The sequence below is a fragment of the Mollisia scopiformis genome, assembly GCF_001500285.1.
Source record: "Mollisia scopiformis unplaced genomic scaffold LY89scaffold_10, whole genome shotgun sequence".
Classification (NCBI taxonomy): Eukaryota; Fungi; Ascomycota; class Leotiomycetes; order Helotiales; family Mollisiaceae; genus Mollisia; species Mollisia scopiformis.
Window position 1 is genome coordinate 818,491 of NW_017263590.1, and position 24,485 is coordinate 842,975.

General features: G+C 47.8%; 9 protein-coding genes and 1 non-coding gene across 10 annotated transcripts; 8 read left to right on the forward strand and 2 right to left on the reverse strand.

Annotated features, from left to right (window-relative positions):
- The first annotated feature begins 37 nt into the window (after positions 1-37).
- Positions 38-1,701, forward strand: LY89DRAFT_684103 (4-hydroxybenzoate polyprenyl transferase). Its single transcript, XM_018214813.1, has 2 exons — positions 38-117; positions 295-1,701. Exon 2 carries the CDS (start codon positions 321-323, stop codon positions 1,572-1,574), a length of 1,254 nt encoding a protein of 417 aa, XP_018072521.1. The 5' UTR covers positions 38-117; positions 295-320; the 3' UTR covers positions 1,575-1,701.
- Positions 1,702-2,820: 1,119 nt separating this feature from the next.
- Positions 2,821-3,925, forward strand: LY89DRAFT_684105 (putative Non-classical export protein 2). The gene is made up of 4 exons (XM_018214814.1): positions 2,821-2,838; positions 2,980-3,382; positions 3,437-3,665; positions 3,750-3,925. Exons 2-3 carry the CDS (start codon positions 3,080-3,082, stop codon positions 3,638-3,640), a joined length of 507 nt encoding a protein of 168 aa, XP_018072522.1. The 5' UTR covers positions 2,821-2,838; positions 2,980-3,079; the 3' UTR covers positions 3,641-3,665; positions 3,750-3,925.
- Positions 3,926-4,159: 234 nt separating this feature from the next.
- On the reverse strand, positions 4,160-5,025 carry LY89DRAFT_684106 (uncharacterized protein). Its single transcript, XM_018214815.1, has 2 exons — positions 4,639-5,025; positions 4,160-4,580 (listed from the first exon to the last, which is right to left on the reverse strand). Exons 1-2 carry the CDS (start codon positions 4,868-4,870, stop codon positions 4,477-4,479), a joined length of 336 nt encoding a protein of 111 aa, XP_018072523.1. The 5' UTR covers positions 4,871-5,025; the 3' UTR covers positions 4,160-4,476.
- Positions 5,026-5,257: 232 nt separating this feature from the next.
- On the forward strand, positions 5,258-6,419 carry LY89DRAFT_668351 (uncharacterized protein; the record flags this gene model as incomplete). Its single annotated transcript, XM_018213036.1, has 3 exons — positions 5,258-5,269; positions 5,340-6,201; positions 6,250-6,419. The coding sequence occupies 3 exons, from the start codon at positions 5,258-5,260 to the stop codon at positions 6,417-6,419; spliced, it is 1,044 nt and encodes a 347-aa protein (XP_018072524.1).
- Positions 6,420-6,925: 506 nt separating this feature from the next.
- On the forward strand, positions 6,926-8,932 carry LY89DRAFT_684108 (DUF124-domain-containing protein). The gene is made up of 7 exons (XM_018214816.1): positions 6,926-7,104; positions 7,163-7,277; positions 7,325-7,348; positions 7,398-7,973; positions 8,024-8,373; positions 8,429-8,602; positions 8,661-8,932. The coding sequence occupies exons 2-7, from the start codon at positions 7,259-7,261 to the stop codon at positions 8,703-8,705; spliced, it is 1,188 nt and encodes a 395-aa protein (XP_018072525.1). The 5' UTR covers positions 6,926-7,104; positions 7,163-7,258; the 3' UTR covers positions 8,706-8,932.
- Positions 8,933-12,971: 4,039 nt separating this feature from the next.
- On the forward strand, positions 12,972-15,215 carry LY89DRAFT_614735 (uncharacterized protein). The gene is made up of 2 exons (XM_018210701.1): positions 12,972-13,494; positions 13,565-15,215. The coding sequence occupies exons 1-2, from the start codon at positions 13,069-13,071 to the stop codon at positions 15,170-15,172; spliced, it is 2,034 nt and encodes a 677-aa protein (XP_018072526.1). The 5' UTR covers positions 12,972-13,068; the 3' UTR covers positions 15,173-15,215.
- A 643-nt stretch (positions 15,216-15,858) lies between these two features.
- LY89DRAFT_t30 lies at positions 15,859-15,946 on the reverse strand. Its single transcript has one exon. It is a non-coding gene; the product is annotated as a tRNA-His (tRNA).
- A 1,253-nt stretch (positions 15,947-17,199) lies between these two features.
- Positions 17,200-19,590, forward strand: LY89DRAFT_668355 (uncharacterized protein; the record flags this gene model as incomplete). The annotated part of the gene is made up of 2 exons (XM_018213037.1): positions 17,200-19,326; positions 19,375-19,590. 2 exons carry the CDS (start codon positions 17,200-17,202, stop codon positions 19,588-19,590), a joined length of 2,343 nt encoding a protein of 780 aa, XP_018072527.1.
- Positions 19,591-19,970: 380 nt separating this feature from the next.
- LY89DRAFT_781260 (DUF339-domain-containing protein) lies at positions 19,971-21,721 on the forward strand. The gene is made up of 3 exons (XM_018222466.1): positions 19,971-20,689; positions 20,752-21,270; positions 21,321-21,721. The coding sequence occupies exons 1-3, from the start codon at positions 20,248-20,250 to the stop codon at positions 21,368-21,370; spliced, it is 1,011 nt and encodes a 336-aa protein (XP_018072528.1). The 5' UTR covers positions 19,971-20,247; the 3' UTR covers positions 21,371-21,721.
- A 197-nt stretch (positions 21,722-21,918) lies between these two features.
- LY89DRAFT_781261 (uncharacterized protein) lies at positions 21,919-23,966 on the forward strand (the record flags this gene model as incomplete). The annotated part of the gene is made up of 1 exon (XM_018222467.1): positions 21,919-23,966. The coding sequence occupies exon 1, from the start codon at positions 22,254-22,256 to the stop codon at positions 23,964-23,966; it is 1,713 nt and encodes a 570-aa protein (XP_018072529.1). The 5' UTR covers positions 21,919-22,253.
- Between the last annotated feature and the right edge of the window lie 519 nt (positions 23,967-24,485).

Sequence of the window (24,485 nt, forward strand, 5' to 3'; positions counted from 1 at the left end):
AAGTTCAACATAATTTCTCTCTCGTCTCTATGCACCACTTCATCGGATGATAGAAACGTTCTCAGATTGAGCTGAGCATTGTGCCTCATTACTGTCTTTCAAATTTTCAGAAGCGTTGTGAGTCTAATATTTTATATATCGCTTTATATCATTAATTTGATACCTCTTGCTCTTCAATAGTTCATTTTGAAGTATTGCTTGAACCCAAAGCACGGATGATCAGTATTAGACAACTTGACGTTTACACTTATAGCACCCTCATATTCCTTGTACCATAGCTAATTCAAGTACCAGACATTTGTATGAGCGTTGTGAGCACCATGCTCACCACGGGGCTCTTTCGTTTGCCTTCGGCGTGCCGCAGCACTTTACTTCATTCGAATTCCAGATGTCAAAAAGTCTCATTGATTCTCAGTTCAACACATGCTCGAGTATCTCTCACTTCGCCTTGGCACGTGGACCGGAACAATGTGCTCTCTATCACGACTCGCCGCAGGCGTATTCATTCCGTTCAAAGATCTGCTTCGATGGTCATCGAGCCAAAAGAGCGCCCAGTATCAGTAACCAGTACTGAATCTCAGCCATTAGTTGAATATGAAGCTCCAAAGACTGGAATTCTCTCGATTTTACCCTCATCGTGGGTTCCTTACGCTGAGCTCATTCGACTCGATAAGCCAACTGGTACTTACTACTTATTCTTTCCCTGTTTGTTTTCGACTCTGCTTGCAGCTCCTCTAGCTGTACCGATGGCAACGCCGCTTTCTGTACTGGGTACCTCACTACTCTTCTTCAGCGGCGCACTTATAATGCGCGGGGCAGGTTGTTCCATCAATGACCTTTGGGACCGCAATCTTGACCCGCACGTCAGCCGGACGAGGCTACGACCAATTGCCCGGGGAGCAATTACTCCATTCAACGCTCTTGCCTTAACAGGCGCTCAGCTGCTCACTGGGTTAGGGATTCTGTTACAGTTTCCTTACCAGTGTTTGTTCTACGGCATTCCCAGCTTATTCTTGGTTGCTTCCTATCCCTTGGCCAAGCGTGTCACCTACTATCCTCAGTTTGTGCTCGGACTTACGTTCTCTTGGGGTGCTTTTATGGGCTTTCCAGCTCTTGGCGTTGATCTTCTCGATAACGGTGCTGCTCTTACGGCTGCGGCATGTTTATATACTTCAAATATCGCGTGGACCGTCCTGTACGATATGATATATGCTCATATGGACATCAAAGACGATGCCAAGGCTGGGATCAAAAGTATAGCTTTGCGGCATGACAAGCAAACGAAGCAAGTCTTGAGTGGTTTGGCAATCGCGCAAATTGGACTTCTTGCAGCTGCGGGTGCAGCCGCTGGAGCTGGCCCAATCTTCTTCGTTGGTAGCTGTGGCGGTGCAGCACTCACACTTGCGGTCATGATTAAGAAAGTCAATCTGAAATCTGTCAAAGACTGTTGGTGGTGGTTTGTGAATGGTTGCTGGATGACTGGGGGTGTTATTTCTGCTGGACTTGCAGCAGAATATTTGGTTCAATGCTCACAGCAGACAGAGGAAGTCGAGAAACAAAAGATGCTTGTATAAATCTGTATGATGGCCGTTGGAGTCCTGAGAAATGTGGACGGAAAAGAGCTTGTACTATATCTCCACACAGCTTTGCAAGATTGTACTTCTAGGGAATAGATTGAGTAACACTCGGTGATCTAAAGGATTCATCTTTTCTCGTGGTACGACGTTCTCGCTTACAGAAACATGTGTCGATGCATCCAAAGCTTTGAGCATTTTCAAGAATGCAGTAACCTCGGCTTTGTACAAGATCTAGACCTGGAACTTACAGTCTACATTGCAGTGCCGTCTGAGAGCAAGGTCAAAGTCTGTTTCCTGATGAAACAACACGTGAGAGGTGAGTGAAACATCCCTTTTTGCATATTTTGAAGAGACATGTATATGTATTCAGGTTGTAAATATCCCAACGAGATATATAAGGTCCTTTTCTATGCCAATTCACAGAAAACCATCCGACTTCAATTGCCTGACCCAGCAAATACATCGGTGTCAGGTACCAGGAAGAAAATGCGATACAGCTGCTTCCGGCATTGATTGAAATCGAAGGCCGGCAGTGGATTACACCTCGAACTGCAGCCTGTGAAAAGTGATCAGCACGTCATGAGACTGCATGTAAGCATCCGCGTGCAGAAGCTACTCGAGTCTGCTTATACTTTTCGAGTATCGCTCATCTTACTCCGCCGTTGATCTGCGATTCCCATCGTAAAAGAACTTGATCTCGTGGAGCTTGCGGTGTAGGCTCTTGTGTAATGTGCGGTTAGCCGCCTACGTCAGGATCTCCTTCTCCGGATTCACGAGAGCTTGGACTTTTATTGTGGAGTTTTCAGGTGAGACACTTTTCGGCTGCGTGGTCTGGGCGATGGCGAAAACGCATTTATTCGATGGATGAGAAGGAAGCCGATAGTTTGCCGCTGGGTATCATGATAGAATCCTAACTCACCAGTCAATTCCTCTTGGACATGGCGTGGTGATTCATTGGATTACAGTCAGCATTCGATGTTTCATCAAAACGCTGTGATCCCTGGCTGTTGTGTTGCCCGGTTGTCCCCTCGCAGCTTCCACGTTGTGTCGGTCGTATGAGGGGCAAGCAACAAATAGAGAAAGTCATCCCACTTCAATCTTCAACAACCAGACAATTTTGAGACGCTTTCACCAGTGCAGACAATAGCTCATCATCATCCCGAATCTTACTGTCAGCTTTTTCGCAGTCCAGAATACCGCATCATCAGTTCTAGAGTCTTGACTCGAAGTTTTCAAACCAAACCCACCACCCTAGCGCAAGGTATGATCTCATACAGTTCCGGCAAGCCGTCGCCCATTCAATCACATCACCCCAGTGCGCATCAGCACCATTAAAGCTACACACCTCCTCCCATCGCGCTCTGAGCTTCGAATAATCTTCTCACATTAAAACTATCTGCAGAATATACCCTCTTCGCCCGTCTTCTTCGACCTCAACGAGTAGCAAGCCTGCTTCTTTCTCCAATCCCTCGCATCCACCGAACCAAATAAACACCAACAAAATGGTTTCTGTCCCTCAGATCGCACTCCGCGGATGGGAGTTCCTATGGACCCTCATTACCATGGCATTGATTGGCAATGTCATCGCAACAGCATTTGCCGGTAACCCATCAAGCATCAACTACGCCATCTTCGTGACAGTGTGGGACATGTTAGTCGTCCTATTCGGCATAGGCGCAGCCTTTATGGATATCTCAGCAGCCGGTATCATCTTGGCTGTTGGCGATATCATTGCTGCTCTCCTCACATTCATCGCTGGTGTGGTTCTTGCTGCCAAGTTGGGCGTACACAGCTGCAGCAACGGTGTATGTTGACAACGTCCCCCTCCTTGCAAGATCACGACAACTGACAATTTGAAGGGATACACTTCCACAAACCATCTTACGAACGGCTCCCACGACACGGGAAAGCGATGCCGAGAGCTCCAGGCTAGCACTGCTTTCTTCTGGTTCCTCCTACCCGCATTTGCCATTTCTGCATTCCTCTCTTTCAAGAACTCAGGAGGCTCGTCGTCAATGAGAGGTGGTATCCGCAGAGGTGGGCCATCCATGTCCCAAGTCTAAATGACAAGTAGAGACAACATCGATGGTAAACAGTCCTATGCACTCGCGATTGACTGCTTAGCGTTGTCCGCCTTTGCTCGCTTGAGAATCAAACTGACTTGTTCGATAGGACCTCATGTATGATGCGGGCATCTTGACAAACTGGTGGAAGGTGAAGATCCACGACCTGCATAGTAACGAAATTAAAATACACGAAGTGTTGGATACCTGGGTTGGGAACAGCTTGCAATGCAGGAAAGGAAAGGCAAGGCGTTCGTTTGTATGAGTATTTGGCTTACAATCAGCGATTGACATAGCTGTGGTAATCATAACTTAATGTATATATGAGTAGGAGTGGGGGAATGGTAAGAGTAAGTGTATGTTGTACAATCAAATAAAAATTCAGAACCTTCAACCATTATACGCCATATATTGCGGGAGTGGATATGGATTCACCCTCTTGATGGATGTGATATGATGAATGTATCAGACTTTACGACTTCAACACACTTGTAGTAATTAATTTGTAGTTGGCAAAGGGGAAGAGATGTTTGAATGTAGAAGGTTATCTCGCCACTCGATTTAGCTTCCAATTTCTCGGTGCAATTTAGTCATCCTAGAAGTTCTTCGAGAAAGTACCATCTAAGTATCCCTTTCATACTTTCCAAAGGTAGGTCTTTGTGAGGTATCCACTCGTCAAGAGGAGCTTCGTTCTTATATGTACTGGTGCTTGTAAAAGCACAATCTATACACAATATGCTTGAACACCATCAACGCCAATCCCAATGCAATACCTGCAGGCTTCTCCCATAATCTGGCGTCTATACTTTATGCAGCCTCATATGTCCATTCTGTCATCACAGTGATGCAGCAGCTTCCACCGCACCGGCAGCCTTAAATGCAGTTTTGTTCGTGTACCTGACTTCGACGGGATACATCCAGGTCATGTATTTTGCCCAACCTGTAGTCCAATGTGATCAGTATATAGCCAATCTATGACGGATCCTATGAATACGTACTCCAATATGCAAACTTTCTGCCAAAGTACTTCCCAGCGTAAGGCACAATGACCATCGTCAAGATCAATTCCAGCTGTTGTAAGCTTGCTTCCCACTCCTTCTGTGCGTCGGACTCTTCCTCCGAGTCTAAATCACTACTGAGATCCGAAGAAGGAAGCGAATCGATCTCGTCTTGGTCATTGGAAGATTCCGGAGAGGCATCCTGAATGATGTATGAATCCGAGGTAGACATCTTTGCGGAGATGGTGGTGGGAATTGGATTTAGGAAGAAGCACAGAGCGCTACCGCCGGCAGCACCGATGCATTGAGTGATTTCAAAGTACTAGGACTGCGAAGGAGATTCTGCAGATTCAATGTGCAAGATACCGGCAGGACTTTGGACTACACTTCGATGCCTATGGAGCTACCCGCTTTTGGCTGCGCATTACGCTCGGCACGTGCACACATGACTTGACTCATCGATTCGGATTCACTTTTAAGTGTGGGCGAAACCAAGATTCTTCATTCAAACACAACCACAAACCTTGCGACTCGAAACCAAAACCCTTTGAGAATAATAATAATTGGGAAGATACCTCGGTGTCAGAACAGTTTCGTCAATAAAAATCAAACCGCAATCATGGCGGACGTTGTAAGTTCGCCTTTGTTCAACCCCACCTGATTCACCTTTGAGATTCAAAATTTGTAACACCACCTCGTAGGAAGCCCAACCCACACATGAACGAAAACCGCGTAAATCGGTAGCTTTCAGCGAAGGAACAACAATTGTCGACGAGAACGGTTCAGTCACAATGAAGGAAGACGGTCACGACGACTCAAAAGACACGGCCATATCCCACTCACCAAGTACGCCGCCACTATCACAGGCTTTAGGAGACTTTACTGATCCGATCCAAGGCCTCGATGATGGTGACAAGGAGCCCACGAAGGATGATGACGACGATGTAGCCAATATGCTGAAGGGCATGAAGAAGAAGAAGACCAAGAAGCCCAAGGCGGATGAGGCAGAGGCAGAAGGTGGCGAGGCGGCTCCAGCAGAGGATGGCGGATTGGACCTCTCATCAATGAAGAAGAAGAAGAAGAGTAAGAAGCCCAAGGAAGGTACCGAGGACGAATTCGCCGCCAAGCTTGCTGCGCTCGATCTCGAAGGAAAGGAAGGTGAAGCTGAACCTGCTGAACCCGCCGAGAAGAAGCTTGTCGATGCAGGTGATATGGAGAAGGGAACTGGTATCTGGCAACACGACTCCGAAGTCAAGATCCCATACGATCTTCTCCTGTCCCGATTCTTCACCCTCCTCGCACAAAAGAACCCAGATCACGCATCCAGCGGCTCGAGAAGCTACAAGATCCCCCCTCCTCAATGTCTCCGTGAAGGAAACAAGAAGACCATTTTCGCCAATATTGCTGAGATTTGCAAGCGTATGAAGAGAACCGACGAGCACGTTACTTCATATCTGTTTGCTGAGTTGGGTACGAGTGGTTCCGTCGATGGTAGCAGACGTCTGGTCATCAAAGGTCGATTCCAGCAGAAGCAAATTGAGAACGTCTTGAGGAGATATATCAGTGAGTTCATTCAATTTCCCGTTTATAACTCATTCTAACAAGTATCAGTGGAATATGTCACCTGCAAAACTTGCCGGTCTCCAGACACCGAACTCAACAAGGGAGAGAACCGATTGTATTTCATCACCTGCAACTCATGTGGATCTCGACGAAGTGTTACTGCTATCAAGACCGGTTTCTCCGCTCAAGTCGGAAAAAGACGCAGACAGCAAGGTTAGAGGACTGTTAGCATGGCTGCATTGGGAATTTTCTGTTCGGATTTCACTACCGGAGTTCGATCATGCATAATGAGGCTAGGCTTGTGCAATTAGGAGGGAAGGTTGCATCTAATGATGGTCCACACAAAGACGTACATAGAAGATCTGCCACAGTATTGCAGCAAGATTGAGAGATTTGAGTGAGCCAGACTCTAATTTCTGCAAAGAAAGTATATCATTCTCGCGAGATCTTTCTATTCCACATATGCGAACGTGAAGCTAGGTCCAGAAACCCATTCTATCAGAGTTACCAAGACCGTGATTGAACCACTTGCGTTGTGTACCGCGCCAAGTAGCCTTTCCGTAAGCGCCCGGCCGGCAGCATTTTCCTCGCCTCCCATTCCTCGAATTCCATAACTAGGGAAAAGTAGTCTCATAGGATAGGCTTGAGAGCGGCCAAGTAGCCGCCCATTGGGGATGGAAATAGACACAGCCCCCACCAAACTGGTTCTATGAACGCGTTAAGTAGCGTACCCCCGCTACTGAGACCTCGTCCGTGAGCTGGCTTGAGAGCTCTTGTTTCTGTTAATTATTCTTTTGTTTGCTCTTTTTTCAACATCATCGATTGTCCCTGTGCCATTGATACTTCAGTTGACTCAAGTTTGCTTGTGAAAGTTGAGAAGGTCTGCGAAAGCCAAGAGCTGAGGTGAGCAATTCTGAGAGTGTGGGGCAGAACAAGGCTGCAGCTGAGCTGACACTGGAAGAAAAGCACTGGAAATATTTCCAACGAAGCTCTTTACAGCTTCGATTTCGTCCAATTCATCATTTGTATACCACATTGAAGTTTCGTAATCTCCGAAATGTCGGGCTATTACCCTCGTGAGTTCTGTACATCTGCAAGTCGGCCGTCTGCTAACTTTCTGAAGCCCCTCCTGGCGCTGGAAATGGTAGTATGTTGAATCATTTATGGCTTTCACAGCACAACTCACTCTTGTACAGTGCCACAGCAACAGCAGCAACACTTTGCGCCTCCTCCATCCTCACCTCCTCCCACTCAAACCTCCCACCAATACTATCCTCCTCCTCCACAAACAAGCACTCCACCTCAAGGTGGATCTTATCCTCCTCCACCACAGCTCACACCTCCCCAACTCCAGCAACATTATCAGACTCCTCCACCTCAACAACAGATCCCGCAACAAGTCCAACAGCACTATCAACAACCCCCACCCAACTTCTCGCATAGAACCTCGTACCAGCAGCAACAGCAACCTGTTCTAGGAGGAGCACCTGCACCATCTCCGTTGCCATCATATGACCAACCACCTCCATCCGGCGGATACGCAGGACACCCCGAGAAAGACAACTATCCGGAAGAGAAACCGGCTTTGGACACGAGTCAGAACATAAATCTGGATCATGGTGCGCCTGCCGCTGCGCATTTCATCGGCGCTAGTACGACGCAGGATGATGTGGGGACTTTCAATGGAGGGAGTTATAGGATCAGTCATCGAGATACGAACAGTATTTTGACGTTGCAACTGGCGATGGGATGTCCTTTGACTGTAAAGCCTGGTATGTGCTTGGAATAGTGATGCAAGAGATGAGACTGACAAATAATTCAGGTGCGATGATTGCCATGACTCCCACCGTAACTCTAAAGGGTACTGTTAAGTTTTCCATCAAGAAACTGATTGCTTCGGGTGAGATGGCACATTCGACATTCACTGGTCCGGGAGAACTACTCCTTGCTCCTGCTTCTCTGGGAGATATCACCAATATCCGACTATCGGGCGATGATCAGTGGTCTGTTGGTCGAGATGCTTTCTTAGCTTGTACTCAGGGGATTGTTAAAGAGTATAAGAGACAGGGTATTGGAAAAGCTATGTTTTCCGGAGAGGGCTTGTTTGTGTATAAGATGAGTGGCAATGGGTTGCTTTGGATCACCAGTTTGGGTGCGATTATTAGGAAAGATGTAAGTGCTGTCCTAACGTAATGTTTGATTGTGGTGTAATATTGATAATGTTTAGCTTGCCGACGGAGAAAGATACATTGTGGACAATGGCCACTTGGTTGCATGGAACACGAAATACATCCTCGAGCGTGTAGCATCTGGAGGAATTATCTCTGGTCTCTCTTCCGGAGAAGGCCTGGTTTGCAAGTTTACAGGTCCAGGGACTGTCTTTATGCAGACCAGAAATCCGGTAAGTTTGATTCATAAGGTACCTGTTGTTGTGTTCATTCAACTGACTGAAGTTCCAGCTTGCGTTTGGACAATGGTTATCTGCTCATGCTGGAACTGTCTAGAATGTGGAACTTTTCTCTTCGAGTATTTATTTCGATTCTAGTGGCATGGCTTGGGAGTAAAATTGGTAGCGAATCTATCCCACACTTTGGTTATTGATGTAAAATGATCGAGAATTGAGGTTGATGTCCTCAACGTTTGGAGCATATGAAACTCCCAATTTCAAGTTCGGCTCTTGTCTCTTCCCGTTCTTTCACGCCATATATTCTTACATCTTACGAACTGCCTGAACTTAATTTTCTGGGTTGTGCTTTCTCGTTTCGCTTAATCGTTGACAACCCTTATGCCCACTGCCTCCTTCCTCAAGCGTCAGAACGTCAGATAAGTCGCTTTCTCCTGCTTGCAGCCGAGAAACTTCAACTTGCTTTCACATTCAGCGTTGAGCACAGCATATTATTGCGACTTGCAACTCTTTCTTCTTATTGGAGAACAGCATTACGAGCTCGAATAGCGACTAGCAGACATCCCTTCCATCATCCCTCCATGCAAGTCTCTAAGCATTGGCTATATCTCCATAATTTCGAAGTAGAAGACCTCCCGAACTTTCATCGGCGCGAACCACTCGTAGAGAACGTTGCTCGGGAAAACCACTTCCAACGCAATTTCGAGGCACAGCGGTACTTTTGTAAGTTAGCCTGTTATGAACAATCATAGTAGAATGGGGGTTGACTTAGTTCAGACTGCTACGACTTGGAAGAGTTCACAATCGAGGGAGCTCAAAATCTACCTTGGCCCTCAACTCGCTTCACAGCTGTGGCACCTACAGTACTGGGAGCGGGCTCGGTTCTTAGAGCAGGTCCAGAGACTCGAGTATCAGAATCACCAGTCACACATATATACAGAGGGCTTTCCGTCGACAGGTTTCCCGCGCCCTTGACGCCTTCGAGGTTCACACTGCCTTCGTCACCTTCTATATCCGACCTTATTCCGGTATTACTGAACCTGTTCCGCAGGATACTCTCCAGGCTTCCTATTATATTGTGGCGATTTGTCTCTTGGCCTGTCTGCGCTGTATATGAAACTACTTGGGGGTTCTTTACTTGACCCTCTTATAAGGAGTAGCTATCGCCTATTTCTAGGTGTTTTCTCGAGAGACCAAGAGGGCAAGTGGACTCCTACAACTTGACTATCTTCACTTGATCGACTCAGTCTATGCATCGTTGAATTATACTAGCGTCTCCATCATCAACCTGGATCCTACGAGAAACTTTGCATAGAATACTGGAATGCAGCATTGGCCTATGAATCAACTGAGGTTTACAACATGAAGAAGCAAAACAACAGTCGAGAAGGCGGAGGCGAGGACGGAAAATACAGCGGCAACGATAGAGGTAAGGATAAGGTAGAGGACAATATCCATGTAGTCAAGAAGACACAGAATGAGAAACGAGTGCAACGCATCGTATTGAAGTCAAATCCTAAGCCGGCGAGCCGCATCACTTTGCGGGGCAAGGGCAAGGAAGAGGAGACGTCTGTCGTCAAGGCCAATAGACAACGATCAGCTGAAGGAAGCAGCTCAAAACCGAGTGGATCACCACACACAAGTCTCAGATCGAGAGCTGGAAAGTCATCTCCCACTCGCAAAGACAGCGTTCCCGATTTCTCGGCTTACAAAACAAGATATCCCCCTGACACCAACTTGCATCCAAGCAAGTTCGCCGAAAGATCTCGTGAAGCAGCGGCGGCATCCACGAGGTCACCAGCTCTGAGGAATCGAGGAAACATGGCTCCTAGTAGACAAGACGAGGGCGCTCGACATCTGACGCAACGAGCATCGACCCTCCATGCTCGCGAATCACATCACGATAGCATCGTTTCTCCTAGAAGTTTAGAGCCTACAGAGAACGATAAGGCCCAGTTCGAGCATCTTAGCGAGATTTCTCAGGCCACTAGGTCGAATTCATTCTTGGTCAAAGTTATTCCAGACCGAACGTTGACTCATGAGGATGAGGCTTACGACTGGGAGTTGGTTGGTTATCCTCGACCCTCAACACCAATACCAATATCGATTATTCCTTCAGCTACTTCCATGAAAGTTCATGTTGCTGCACAACAGTCGAAGCAGATGACCGAACCCGGAATTCTGGAGCCCGATTTATGGTCTCCTCCCACCAGACCAACTGGTAATGACAAGAAGGTTTCCAAGACAATCTCGTCTTGTAAATCAGGCGAAAGTATGCGATCTACGCAAACGGAAGGACAGCGCGAACAAGATCTCGAATCGAAAATACGCTCTATCCTCACCCAGAGCAATCGAGGTCAGCATCGTCGCAGTGACAAGAGCCACGACTCAGTCAAATCTGTCAGATGGGATCCATCGATTGTCTCACTAGGGCCAAAGACTTCGCCTGCGACGACTGTTGCTGAGCCTAAAGCGAAGCCATCAGAGGCCACCGCTGGCAGTACAAAAAGCCTAGAAGAACGCCTCAAAGCTTTTACAAAAACCATCAAGGGGTTGAAAAAAGGAGACAAACAAGTTCTTGCCCAGCTTCTTGAAGCATTGAGAAATGTCGAGAGCGATGACGAGTCAAGCGAGGTCACGGTACAGGAAGCAATCAACTCAGAATCAAACGTCCAGGCTCTTCAGGAAACGATAAACACAGAACAAGGAGTCGGTAATCAAGATTCTAGATGGAACGACATCATCTCAAAAGCTGTTGCTACGAAAGACCAGAAGAGCTACCGCGAGGCTTTGACTGCCGGTTTGATTCAGTCCACAACAACGAAGCAGTCTAAAACCCGTGAAAGGTCGAAATCAGAGTCTACCGAGCAGACACTTGTTGGTAGTGACGAGACAAGTATCCAAGTCAAAACCGCTCCAAGCTTCCGTGAAGTCAAGAAGCTCAATCCTCTGGCGCCAGTCTTCCATGGCTTCACGGAGACCAAGCGCAGGGCTACACAATCCGATCCAGTGGTTGAGACACAATCGTTCATTTCAAGGCTTCGGAAACAGCATCAGTCTTGCGATGAAAATCTTGCTCCCAAGCCAGAGGTTCGCGTTGCTCCCAAAGCTGAAAAGTATGTTCCTCCAGCACTGCGCGAGCGCAACGCTTTCTCGCCAGATAAACAGTCCCAAGAGCCAATTTGGATAAAGATCCATTCAGAGCAGTCTCCAAAGAAGTCAGCCGAGCCTAGTCGAGAACGTATACCCAGCTTCGAGAAACCTATATCATTTGATAAAGAGTATGAAGAGTATCCAAACCTTGCCTCTGAGGTCAGTGAGTTTGACAGGCAGCTTCAGGCAGAATGGATTAGGCAATGGCTACACGATGCTGCTAAACCTGATCATGGCTTAGAGACTGATCATCCACCGGAACTGCAGCACTTGCTTCAAGGCGCCCAGGCTTGCAATACGACCTATGAGCACCCAATTGAGGATGTTGCAATGTCGACCCAAATGTATGAGCATAACACTATGCCGTTCGGCGGCGTTCCTCTAGTACCACCACCAGGCCTGGGTTGGCCTCTAGTCAACCAAAACATATTGCAGCAACCGAATCTGGGTAGCGGGTATCCTCTCTGGCATCCTGTAGTTGGTCCCTTATTTCCAGTCCCCCCTCCACCGTTTCTCTTCGGCCATACCCTCTGGCAAGATCCAACTTCCCGGCAATTGCCTACACCTTTGATCCCAATGCCTACAACAGATGTTCCTGCCACTCCAAGGATGCGTTTCTCAGCTATGGAAAAGCCTGGTCGAGTCGCCAATACACTTAATCCAATGTGGAGAGACCAGATTCTGGACAGATTTGTGTCAAAATTTCCTTTGACGGGCAAATGTCAATTCAACTTTCCTGTACCTCCGGTCCAGGATCTCGACACTAAGCCAGCTCAGATTCAACAAAAGTTGGAGCTTTTGTTACTTCAAGAAAAGGAGAAAGAGGCATTCAAGCAACGATTCGGAGGCATGCCGCACAAAAACTTGAATGGGGGCACTGCAACTCTTTCGTCTTCGCGAAGTGAGAATTTGATCAAACTCGATTGACCCACGGCAAGCAACGTGGCTATGGAATGGTAGAGCGATGGTAAGCAAAGGTATATTTGGGCTTGGAAACAGCGTTGTTGCTGTTAATGTCGAAGAGGCGTTCCTCAAAAAATTCAGTATAGTTAAATTATTGTTCGTAGAGCACCACTAGTGCTTATTGTCCAGTATTTTGTAATGGATTCATGTTTAATCAAAGACTTTCATGAGAGCTGACGTGAAGTCATCTGAAGCGGCCGCACGGTTGCAAAGTCGCGTCTGAAATCGCGTCTCCTCAACATCCATGAAACTTGCAAAGCACTACAACTTACAACAAGATTTTATGGATTGACGATGCGATATTCGCCCGTTGAGTTTGATCGCGCATCTCACTCGTTGAATCCACAATGGCGACTCCAACCCCTGGCAAACACACTGGGCAGGTAGTCGCGACCCCGCCGGTCTCAACACCATTCTCATCCTCGAACCACCCAAGCCATCCAGCTTTCTCTCCTCATGGTCCTCGCTCTGTCGTGCCGTCTCCGCAGCAGGTGAAGAAGTCGCCTGCCAACTCAAATACGATGTACGGATACCCAGGCGGCGGGGGGCATCCTACTAATTCGTCGTTTGGTGTCGGATATGATAGTCCGTCTGCGGCGATGGCGCTCGGAGGTGTTTCTGGACTCGAATTAGGTCTGGAAGGTATGGGTACACCTTTGGGTGGAGTTGGCCATTTGGCTGTGGGCGCGGGGCATAATGGGATTGGGGGGTCTGGGAGGGGAGATGAAGAGGATAGGGCGAGGAGGCTTGGAGCTGTTATGGATATTTTGAAGGTATGCATGCTTTGCAGATGTGTCTGAACTTTTTGATCGCATCTAGAATATGCTAATCATTTCGTGGCAGACAAGTCAAGGGCGGATTAGTGAGAAAGGGATCCAGCATTTGGCCACACGGTTGGGATTTGCGTCAATTGTGCAGGACATCGAAATCAGAAGTCGGACCACCTCGCGCCCTGTCATCATTGCTGGAGAGGCTATATCCGTGGATCTTGTTTTCGAAAGTGGACTGGTCAAGACTGTTCTTCTGCAGTTCCCGACATCACCACCCATTGTCAACAAGCATGTGGATAGAGCTGGCGAAATCTTGATGCGGGATCTCGAGATAGCAGGGAACGAGAGTCCGCTTTCGAAGAAGCTAGATGGATTTGCAGCGAATCTGGAGAAGTTGGCAGCTCAGGATCTTCTGGGTCAAACCAATAAGCCTTTTAATTGCTTCGAGGCAATTGCAGGGATTTATGAGAACTTGGAGAAGCTACACAAATGGGAGGTTGAGAAGCTGAGGGAGAGCCCGGACATGGTCGGCAAGGATCAAGATTTCCTCGAGAGAGCTGTGATGTGTACTCGTAGTGGTAGGCCGGTAATGCATGAAAGGAACAGACTCGGTTTGAGCTTGGATTACTGGCAAGAGAAGAGACGAATTGGTCAGCAGAAAGACAAGACCAAAACATGGGCTCTGTTGGTCGAATGCGGCAAGAAGCCATCTGCATTCTACACATCAGCACGGGTCTCCGAGAATTGGATCTCTGCGGAGATTGAGAAAGACAATGTACCCGCGGAGGATCTTCTCCTAGCAGCAGCAGATGGCCCTGTCTTAGACTGGCTGGAACCCGAAACTACTCTAATACCTGGGCCGGACCCTCCAAAGGAGGGAGATGCTCCCAGAGGAGACGTTATTGAGCTTGTCGATGAAACCACAGGTCTGCGACGACCAGAAGTCATGTTTGTTGCCAAGTTTGATCCTCCACTTGTTGTGCCAGGCTCCGTAGTAGCACAGCTCTATCACATTGTCAATATGACTTTTGATACAACACAGCCAACAGCGTATTTTGACGACCTATTGTTTCCTCGAAGTCCGGAAGAGCGATACAGCAACGATGGAAGAGTCATCAGGTGCGAGGTTACAGTTCCAGTATTTGATAAGGATGGAAAGAAGACAACGCAGATCCACAAGAATAATCTCTTGGTCGAAGGATTCGAGTATGGTTACGAGTTAACTGAATTACCATTTTCGCATCCAAGACAACTGGTCGAGATGCTTCCATATCTCAGGCAGTATGCCTTCACGTCGACGCTCCTTGAGAAGAGCTTTGGGTCTTCATCAAAAACTTTCTCGACAGAAGTCAAGAAAATGGTAGTGCCAAGTACTAGAAGTGCATTCGATTCCTTTATGGAAGGAACGCTACCACAGAAAGAAATGACCTTGGACGTCAACCTAAAACCAGGACCTCAGATCCGTATCGTCTTTCCTTTTGCAAAGATCCCAGGTTCGAATTCAGCTTACATCACGTTTGACATCAAGCATAATGGTGTGGTCGAGGTCGTTGAGGAGAACGTGCTAGATAAGGATACAATGAGTGAAAGCAAGATGTTGACGAGTGCGGATCTGGGCAAAATGCTGGAGATCACGGAGGATTTTGGGATTCTGGTTGAGTATGTGCAGAGGCGTTTGTAAAGTTTGCATTAGATACCCTGGATAGGACAGCGAAAAGGCATTGAATACTTCACCTCTGGTTTTGGCTTTGTGATTTTGAGAGTGAGGGTAAGTTAAGTTTGAGTGAAGCTATATAAGTCCATTTCCCATGATATCAGACTTTCGAGCATGTATTTGGTCGAATATCCACCAGGTATTTGGCTCTTGACACTGAGATGATAGCCAGTTCTCCTCTTGCTACAATTCGCTTGTCTGTCATAAATTTATAGTTAGCCTTTGTCAATGGGGACAGGGCTTGGTAATCCGGATGCCTCCTCCCGCCTTCGGCCTCCGATTTTGCTCAGCTCTGCCGATATCCTTTGGGCAAAAGTTTTGGCCTTACACACGCACTGAGTGTAAAGATATTCCAGAAGTTTGATCTTTACTAGAGCTGTGGCTTTTATTTCCTACTCTCTGCGTGGTGAATGTGCACACAGTTACGTGAACGATTCGACCAGTTCTGATATACCCCGCTATGCCCCACTAAGAGTACAAGCCCTAAGCGAATACCTGTACACACAAAAATGAAATGCCTTGGTCTGCCTTTGAAATGAGGCCATCCTATGCTGGACAGATAATGCAAGTAATAATTAGAATAAAATGTCAAAAAAATGAGGATCACTTCTAGTGGAATCGAACCACCCTAAGTATCAATCCAAGATTGCTCTTGGCGGTGCTGGGAATCGAACCCAGATTGACAGAGATTCGTTGTGTTTTGCACCACAATCTGACGTGCTACCATTACACCACACCACCACATCTGGAGCAGATGTAGTTGGATGGCGGTGGAAGCGCTTATCTAAGAATATGAAGCTGCCTAGACTCCGTGACTCAAGCGTTGTTCGTATTGGTGGATTAGTTTCGGTAAAACTTGTCGTTTAGTTTTTCTGCCAACTCGGCTCGGTACTTGGATCTCTTTTGGACGACACAACGTCTATGAATCTGTTTACAACTAAGTATCTAAATACTCAATCTCGGAGGTAAGTTATACATTGGATACTCATGGTCACATGTACGGCACCTGTTCAGCATCGTGATCGAATTCCGGTGACTTAAAATAAAGTTGTCGACCCGGGAGTCATACCCATGTTATGTGAGGCTAATAAGCTACCGAACACATCTCGGTGGCACAGCTTTCAGCAGTCCACGACATGTCTCTCCATCTCCACAATCTCAGGATTCCAATCCACCAAAGATCACCAGACATATTGACCATCTGCCTGTGGGTTTGTTGATGCCGATGCAGCTTGGCATTGCTTCCTGGAGGACGTTGGGGTAAATATCTCCGAACCGTTTCATAGATGTCCCCATCTCCAAAAGCCTCACCGCCATTCTCGAACACATACAGTCGCAGCGCCAGATCAACGGTTAAATGATGACTAGAAGATGACTGCCGTAGTATGTAAGGTATCGGCGGTGGATAATTCTCACCCTGACCGGTTTCGTGCTTCCTTGAACGTCGTCCCTTCATGAAGATGCAGCAAAGATGCAATCGCAAATGGCCTTGAGGTGACTAGCAAATCTTTCCCTATTATAATCCCCTGTCTCTTCTACAATCATCATGCATAAATCTTTGAAGTCTTGGGGGCCGAAGGCCCGAATGATGTCGTATTCTCCTTCCTGAGCTTGGCCAGACAATAGTTTGAAATGCACCGAAGCCGGCAGGATGACGGGCATACGCAAGTCAAAACAACACGGGACGATATATCATAATGTCTGACTTCATGCCTTTAATGAAATGACGGAACATGATTTTCTTTTGTTAGATTTTTTTTCGGCAGTATCTGCGTCGACTTTCAATGAGTTTTTTGAGGCCAACCGGAAAGCAGACCTCACCATGTTCTCTAAGCGAGTCTTCCCTAGAATCAGGTCCAATGGTCGTCCGATTTCACCCTCTCTTTCAACAATATCAACATTCTCTCCATGCTTACCACTCGTGCGAGTTATCTACACCAGATCCATACACGAGTGCCAACCTATATGCACTTCTTTTCATTACCACAAATGCAATGAACTGGACGGGAGGCCGTCTCCAACGGTCAACAGCAGCTAGTGGTGTCAAGCATCAGCAGAAGCAACACTTTGCAAAGGTGGCCCAGAACCTGCGCAGTGGCTCCAAGTTCAAGTCGCCTGTCAAATGGTCTGTCTTCGACCTGATTGCGGAGGATCGCGAGCGCGGTCAACGCGAATCACCAGCTGCACACCAAGTTCACGTAACATCGAACCGTGAGCAGAGCAGGTTACTTGCACAACACCATACCGGTCTTTACCCCAATGCCCATGTTGCTGGAAAACGTGAGAGCAGCAAAACAAACACATCATCAGCGTATCGAGTCAATTCACATATTTCAAGAACCAATAATCGAATCAAGCCCAGTCCAGTTCCAGTTCCAGCTCGAGTTCCAGACGACGATCTATATAATGCCACCCCTCCTCCACCTCCTCCACGGAACATCAAACAGCAACGCGAAGAGTCTGTGCCATTGTCGGAGATTGACAGCTTTGTGGAGCCAAAACAAGAGCAAGAGTCCGTGTTTGAGAAAAGAAGGAGGGTCTTAAGAAGAGGAGACTGGGTCGGAGTCGGCATACAAAAACCGCTCCAGATTGCATTTGCATCACCGAGGGATGAAGAGAATATTGGCAGGAGGAGAAAGATACCAACTGGTGGTCATCGAGCCCGATACGAGACGAAGCAAACCCACATCACATCTCCATTTCCTCAAAGAGCTAGGTGTCCAGCCAACATTGCGCCATCGGCATGGGCCAAACAGCTGCGACAAATAGAAGCAGAAAAGGCAGATGTTAGAATCTCGATTGGTGGTAAAGTGGTACCACCGGGCCTCAGCTCCAGCTCGGCACCTCGGACAGCCATACACAACAGATCTCAGGCTACACCATCTGATGTGATGCTGTTGGACGACGATGTTTTTCAAGGCAAAGAGAAAGAATTGCCTTCCAATGTTGTCCATAATTACATCCACTTTTCTCGGGAGAATTCTCAGAATACCTATCAAGCTCCGGAGATCGCCCAAATGCAAATTGGATTACCAAGTGACGACTACCAGATCCAACAACATCTCGAGGACTTCCAAAGTTGGGCTGGCATTTCTCCGAACGATGATTTTGATAGGGATTCCTTCGATGAGGAATTGCTCCGCGAGCCAGATACTACGCCATTTCGAGTCCAAGAGCTTGCTGAACCGGTAGACCCACACAATGGGATGCATCCTGGTCAAGTCGTCTTCTCATCCTCTTCTACTTCCATCCATCATCCAAAACCTCAAAGTTCTCGAGTCTCTGTACTTATACGATCGGACTCATCTGAGAGCGCACAAAGCACAAAGGCACAAGTCGGGAAGAGACGGGAAGCAGTGCCCAGTTCACAAGTCGATGAGAATAAACTATGGGAGTCGTGGATTGCACCTCTGTACCAAGAATCTTCACAAGATACCAACGGATTCGGAGACGAGAGATATCGCACTAATGTCAGTATCAGTCCCGGCATTAGTGTATTGCTTCCCAGGAGGCCATTTGAAGCACATCCTGCTGGTCAAAACGAGGATATCTCCGACTCAGTGTCTCCAGAGAACCAAGAAGGGACAGAGGAGCCTTTGTTTGAAAGAGCAGAGGTTCAGTCGTCCACGAATGGAGACCAACACACAAGCGAAGACTACGAGAGTTCTCGATTGCTAGAACATCAAACTACCGACGCCGAAGCCGAGTCTTATCCTACCAGCAGGAAATCCTCCAGACAGACTGAGAAGCCAACAGCCGTTGTCGAGAGCAAAGAGAAAGACGCAGATGAGAGCTGGAGGAAGTTTGTCTTCGGTAGCAGTAGTAGTGACACGCCAGAGGAGCATGGATCAAAGACAAGACAGATCACATCCAATTGGAAAGATCACCAAGAAACAGCTAGCTCGTCGATGCTTGCTCACCCGGCGACCCGTCAATCAATCGATTCCACTTGTGAACCAGAATTCCCAGGCAGTCATTCATTCACATCCAGAATTACCAGTAACGTGTCGAAGAATGAGCCACGAGTGGAGGACTACTCTACTGCTAGCGAGTCACAGGATTTGAGTGCTTCTAGCAGCTCTTCTCGGAGTGAGTCGAATCATCCTTCAGCATCGGTGGCTGTATGTGCAAGCTCGCCATCTGAGAATCCAACAGGTTCCGAGGGCTAGTTTGGGAAGAAGATTGTGTTCACCAAGCCAAAGCCTATTGTTGGTCGAAAGTCCATGGAACCTTCAACGGACGAGGGACCGCTTCATATCGGACGACATCTATTGGACGATGACACGAAGAGCTATTTAGGACAGAGTAGGAGCGTGGAACAAGAGGTGTATAGTACCGCGACTTCTACAGACGAAGATGATGTTGAATCTATAGAAGATGACTAGAAATTTGATGCATGTTGCATGGCTACGGCGTTGGGATTCATACTTGGGGCTATTTGCATTGACTGGAGCATTGGGCAACTCATTATCAATCAATATCAAAAGTCTCGAGCGTAAAGAGACAATTTAGGTAGAATCAATTGACCATAATCAGTCCCTATTGCCATGCTCATGATTGGCTTTCAGGGGCGGCCCCCAGCGTACCTTACGCCTTTTCCACACCCATCCCACTCACCACTCTTGATAGGATACATTCCTCCTCTCACCACCATCATCTCCCACCCTCTCACCAACTCGCTGTCTCTCTCCCATCCACCCACTATCCAATAGTCACGTGCCAGCACTTAAAAAAAACTTTTGTTGCACGTCGCAACGACCTGTTGCGCTCCTCCTTCCTTTCCCCCTTCTGCCCTCCTTCCTTCTTCCAGCATCCGGACATTTGTATCTCTTTCAGCTGTCAGAAAAGAATATTGTCCGACTGGTTGGAGAAGATACTGAGTACCTAGGTACCTAGCTCTCTGGTCACGTGTATCTACCTCGGTAAGAAAATGTCGATGACGCTTCCCGACTTCGAAGCTTCTGAGCTCGTAATATTCGCACAATACAATAACGAAGACATCAACCCTGATCAGTTTCGGCGCCGAGTCTTGCAAATACATCATGTCTTCACTTAGACTTGCCTTGCGCTCTGTGAGACCTTCAATGGTCCTCACACGACCAATATCAACAACCTCACGGCGAATGGCTGGTCCTGGTAATGCGAAAGAGCATGAGACCGCGCCAGACCACCGCAAAATACAGACAGAGAAGCCGCTGAATCCTCATATGACCAACACGAATTCAACAATTGTTAATGAGATGCCTTCCGTAGGCGCCCGAAAAGTCCCGCCAGAGCTCATTACATCAATTGATCCTGATTTTGTCCCCAAGGATTCCGTTCCTGAGAACACCGAGCGCATGACAGGTGGGACGCAGAAAGGCGCCCCGGAAGATGGGCCAAATTCTGAATTGGGAGTTGGAGAAATGGAAGGAGCCAAATTCAGGGTCGAGCCTCTGCGCAGAACTGGAGAAGATCCGAATACCACGAGGGCCAGGTTATTATGTCCGCATTGACTCCATTCTCTAGCTTCAATCAATGAGCAAAGCTAATCTTCTTCAACGCAGACCAAAGCCGTAAAAGAGGAACTCTCGAAAGCGACCTTCTTATGTCGACATTCGCAGAGGCACATTTACGAGATATGACACCAGCGCAGATGGCACAATACGATTTATTCTTGGATGAGAATGATTGGGATATATACTATTGGGCAACTCAAGAACCTACACCAACGTCACAAGAGACTGCCGAAGGCGCTGGCCAAGGTCCTGAAGGCGCCACTACTAATGCGAAAGGTGCAAATATGTCACCTGTAGCCCAAGGTATTGATGCTGGAAAGCAAACGGGCCCGGAACTCGAGACCGATGAATGGAGACAAGGTCAACCAAGGAGCGGGGAATGGGCACAGACAATTGGCACATTCAAGCCAGCGTATAGACCTGTGCCTGCAAGATGGAGGAACAGTGAGATCCTGGCTATGTTGAGGCGTCATGTACTCTCCAGATCTGCGGGAGGTGTTCTCGAGGTCGATGCTAAGGTGAATGGGGAGGGCTTGAACCATAGTGTAGTAGGTACTGGTGGCGGTGGTATGTATCCCGTTTTTCTTGTAGTTGACAACCACTAATCTGCGCTATAGGAATGGCATTCATGCCTCCCGTCTTCCAGACAGACCGGCCAAACAACTAAGAGTTTGTAAACTGTACGAACAAATAGCAGCATTGCTTGATGGGTGATACTGGCCTAGCCGATTTTCATCGCTTCTGAGAAGTTAGATTTCTATGGTGAGAAGCGTTATCATGCACCACTTCAGTGGACGAGTGTCTTTCGGTGTCTGGTTCCTTCCTCTTTGTCCAAAAAGCACGATATCGACGTCATTATCGCAAGAGTGGAAAGAGCTATCTTCACACAAGGGCTTTGTTCCATCGAGGCTCTTTGTAGTTTTCTGTGTCCTGCATGCGGTGCCTAGAGGCTGGGCTAAAGGTTATGCGTTAGCTTAGCGGCGGCAGTATACATTCCAGGCATTGCAAACGTTCCCAGTCTTCCTCCATTATGAGTACGGTAAAGCAGAAGTGTTGCTAGCCCAGTACGCGTTTTCCTATTGTCATTATCAAGGGTGGAATGTAATGAAGAATGCAAGTCATCTCCTGTAGGAATGTGTGCATTCCTAAGCCATACATATAAGGCTACTCGCCAACCAGCCACTTCGAAACATGCCCGGGCTGGTCGCTAGAATGATCGGGCCTTCCCGAGGAATGCATTCATTGTAGATCTCGTGCACAATACTGATTTATCACGTGTAGCACGTGTAAACATAGTCACGAGCAAGAGAGACCTCTGCATTCCTGGCTTTCATTGTCCCAAGAATAGGGAACATTTAATACCGGTGGTTGGATAATTCTCATGCAGCTGACCTCTGCATAAATAACTGCCACTCGGACTGTTTTGCATTTCTGGTCATCACCACATTCAGACTCTCAGATTCCGTACCTGCATAAGCAATTGTCTTGCCTCCCTGCAGCTCACGAGAAACATTCCAAACTCTATCTTTCGTTCACAATACCAGCCAATAATGTCTTTCTCTGCCGTTGCCACCTATACAACGGACAAAAGCGCCGACATGTTTGGACAAAGCGGCTTTGAAGAACTCGGTAACGACTTTTTCGACCAGTTCATTACCTTCGAGGATTCTACCCCTGAATACCTGCTACCAGATACATTTCTGGAAAGATCCATCAGCGACCAGTCAGGCGACTTGTCGCTAAACTCCACCGACGATGAAGCAAAGCACGGGAGCCATAACACATGGCGAGGCGAAGCCTGGGCAAACACCAGCGCAGCCTCACTCGTTATACCAGGCAGTCAACATTTCTATAGCGAGTTAACAGGCAGAGCCGCAATCTCTGATAGTGAACTACTCAGCCTCGATAACATAAATCTAGAATCTCCTCTGATTCCAGCCTTATCTCAAACATCTCTTCCACCATCGCCATCACCAAATGCAACACTTGCAACACGCAGAAAGAATCGCATTGTCGAATCGTTATCTAAGAGCTTGAAAAAAGCGACAGCATCTTTGGACAAACGCCTGTTCCGAAGCCCTATCCGAAAATCGAGCTCGTCACCAAAAATGATGCGGGCTGCCATCAACAAGAGCAGTCTTGAACTGCAACTCGAGAACTTTGACTTCGACCTGCAGGCAAACGTTCTGCCTATATCACCACCTCCATCTGTCAAAGCTCCAGCTGCTTTCCAAGAGTCAGATATGATGACTCCAGCAAAAGGAAAGCACCTCAACGGATTCGCATACAGAAATCCTTCCAACCAACAAATAGACCGAACGAATCTCTACGATACTCCGCTATCAACGCCAGTCTTAGAAGCTCCATCTGCTCGGAGAGTCAACCAGCAAACACCCGCAGATGCAACTCCCTATCCTATTACTCCTCAAACACAAAACGCAGCTCCAACATTGTCACAACTACCCAACCCTCAAGAATACCCAAACATCAACCCAAACACAATGTACCCGATCTCAGACCTCGAATCTCCCCTCTGGTACGGCCACGCGAACACCATCCCCATAGCGCAACCCTCCCCATCCGGCTTCCACACGAACCCCCAACGAGCCACCAAAACCCTCGCAATGCAACTCCAGAACGACCTGGCATTCACGACCAACGACCTAACCCTCGACCCCATGACCGCCGGCCTCGGCATCCAAATGCCCATCGCCCAGCAATTCATCATGGGATCCCCGCCCATCATGCAGCGAGGCTACTTCGCTTCACCGAACCCGGGTCCTCAGCCGCATCGTCAACAAGGGCAAACACAGCCTCTTCACCATGCCCGCCACCAACATCAAAGACAAGGAGGCAACAATAGCAACAACAATAATAATAGGCTTCCATCCTACGCCCGACAACCACAACCGCCAAGGCACCAATCCCACTCTCAATCCCACAACACACCGACCCGCAAACCCCGCCGCTCACCCTCCTCCTCCCCATCCCCCTCCTCTTCCGGCGCGATCCGCAAACGCAAATCCTCCTCTACCTCACCTAAAACCAAGACGCCAGGCGGAGGGACGGTCGATTTCGTCAACTACACGCCGAGCGATAGCCGGAAGATACTAACGGGGGTGGCGCCGAGCGGGAGCAGCAAGACGAAAGCCAGGAGGGAGAAGGAGGCGTTGGAGAAGAGGAGGCGGTTGAGTCAGGCTGCTGTGAGGGCGGTGAGGGCTGTGGGGGGCAGTTTGGAGGGGTTGGGGGAGTTTATTGTTTAGGTGGTAGGAGTAGGAGGAAGGGGGGGTGTTGATAGGGACTGGGGGAGAGGGGGTTGATGTATTTAGGGTGTATGAGAGATAGATAATTAGTGGTGATAGGCAGAGAATTTCAGATATTTTCGTTAAAATTATGTTGAATTTTTGGGGTCTTTTTGTGAGTGTATTTTTTACTGTGACTACTGTGCGATGAGCATCACTTTGTGAATATTGAGGAATAATCGCTTGATGAGGAATTCGGATTACCTTCTGCTTAGAGATCGATGTCCTCTTAAGAACTAAGAGACCTTTTGGAAACTCCCAATTATTCGTCCCTACATCCATAAAAAGGAACTTGACATGTGTGTTGAACTCAGCGATATCCTTCCTACTTTACCTCTTAAATTGGCTTTCATAAAAGACAAGTAAGCTGGCTAAGCACCCTCACACAACTAAATGCACTGACCATAAGAATAGCGATTCTCCGAGATGAAATGTGATCCTGACTAGTATAACCGAACATCGACACTGGCTACACTGTAG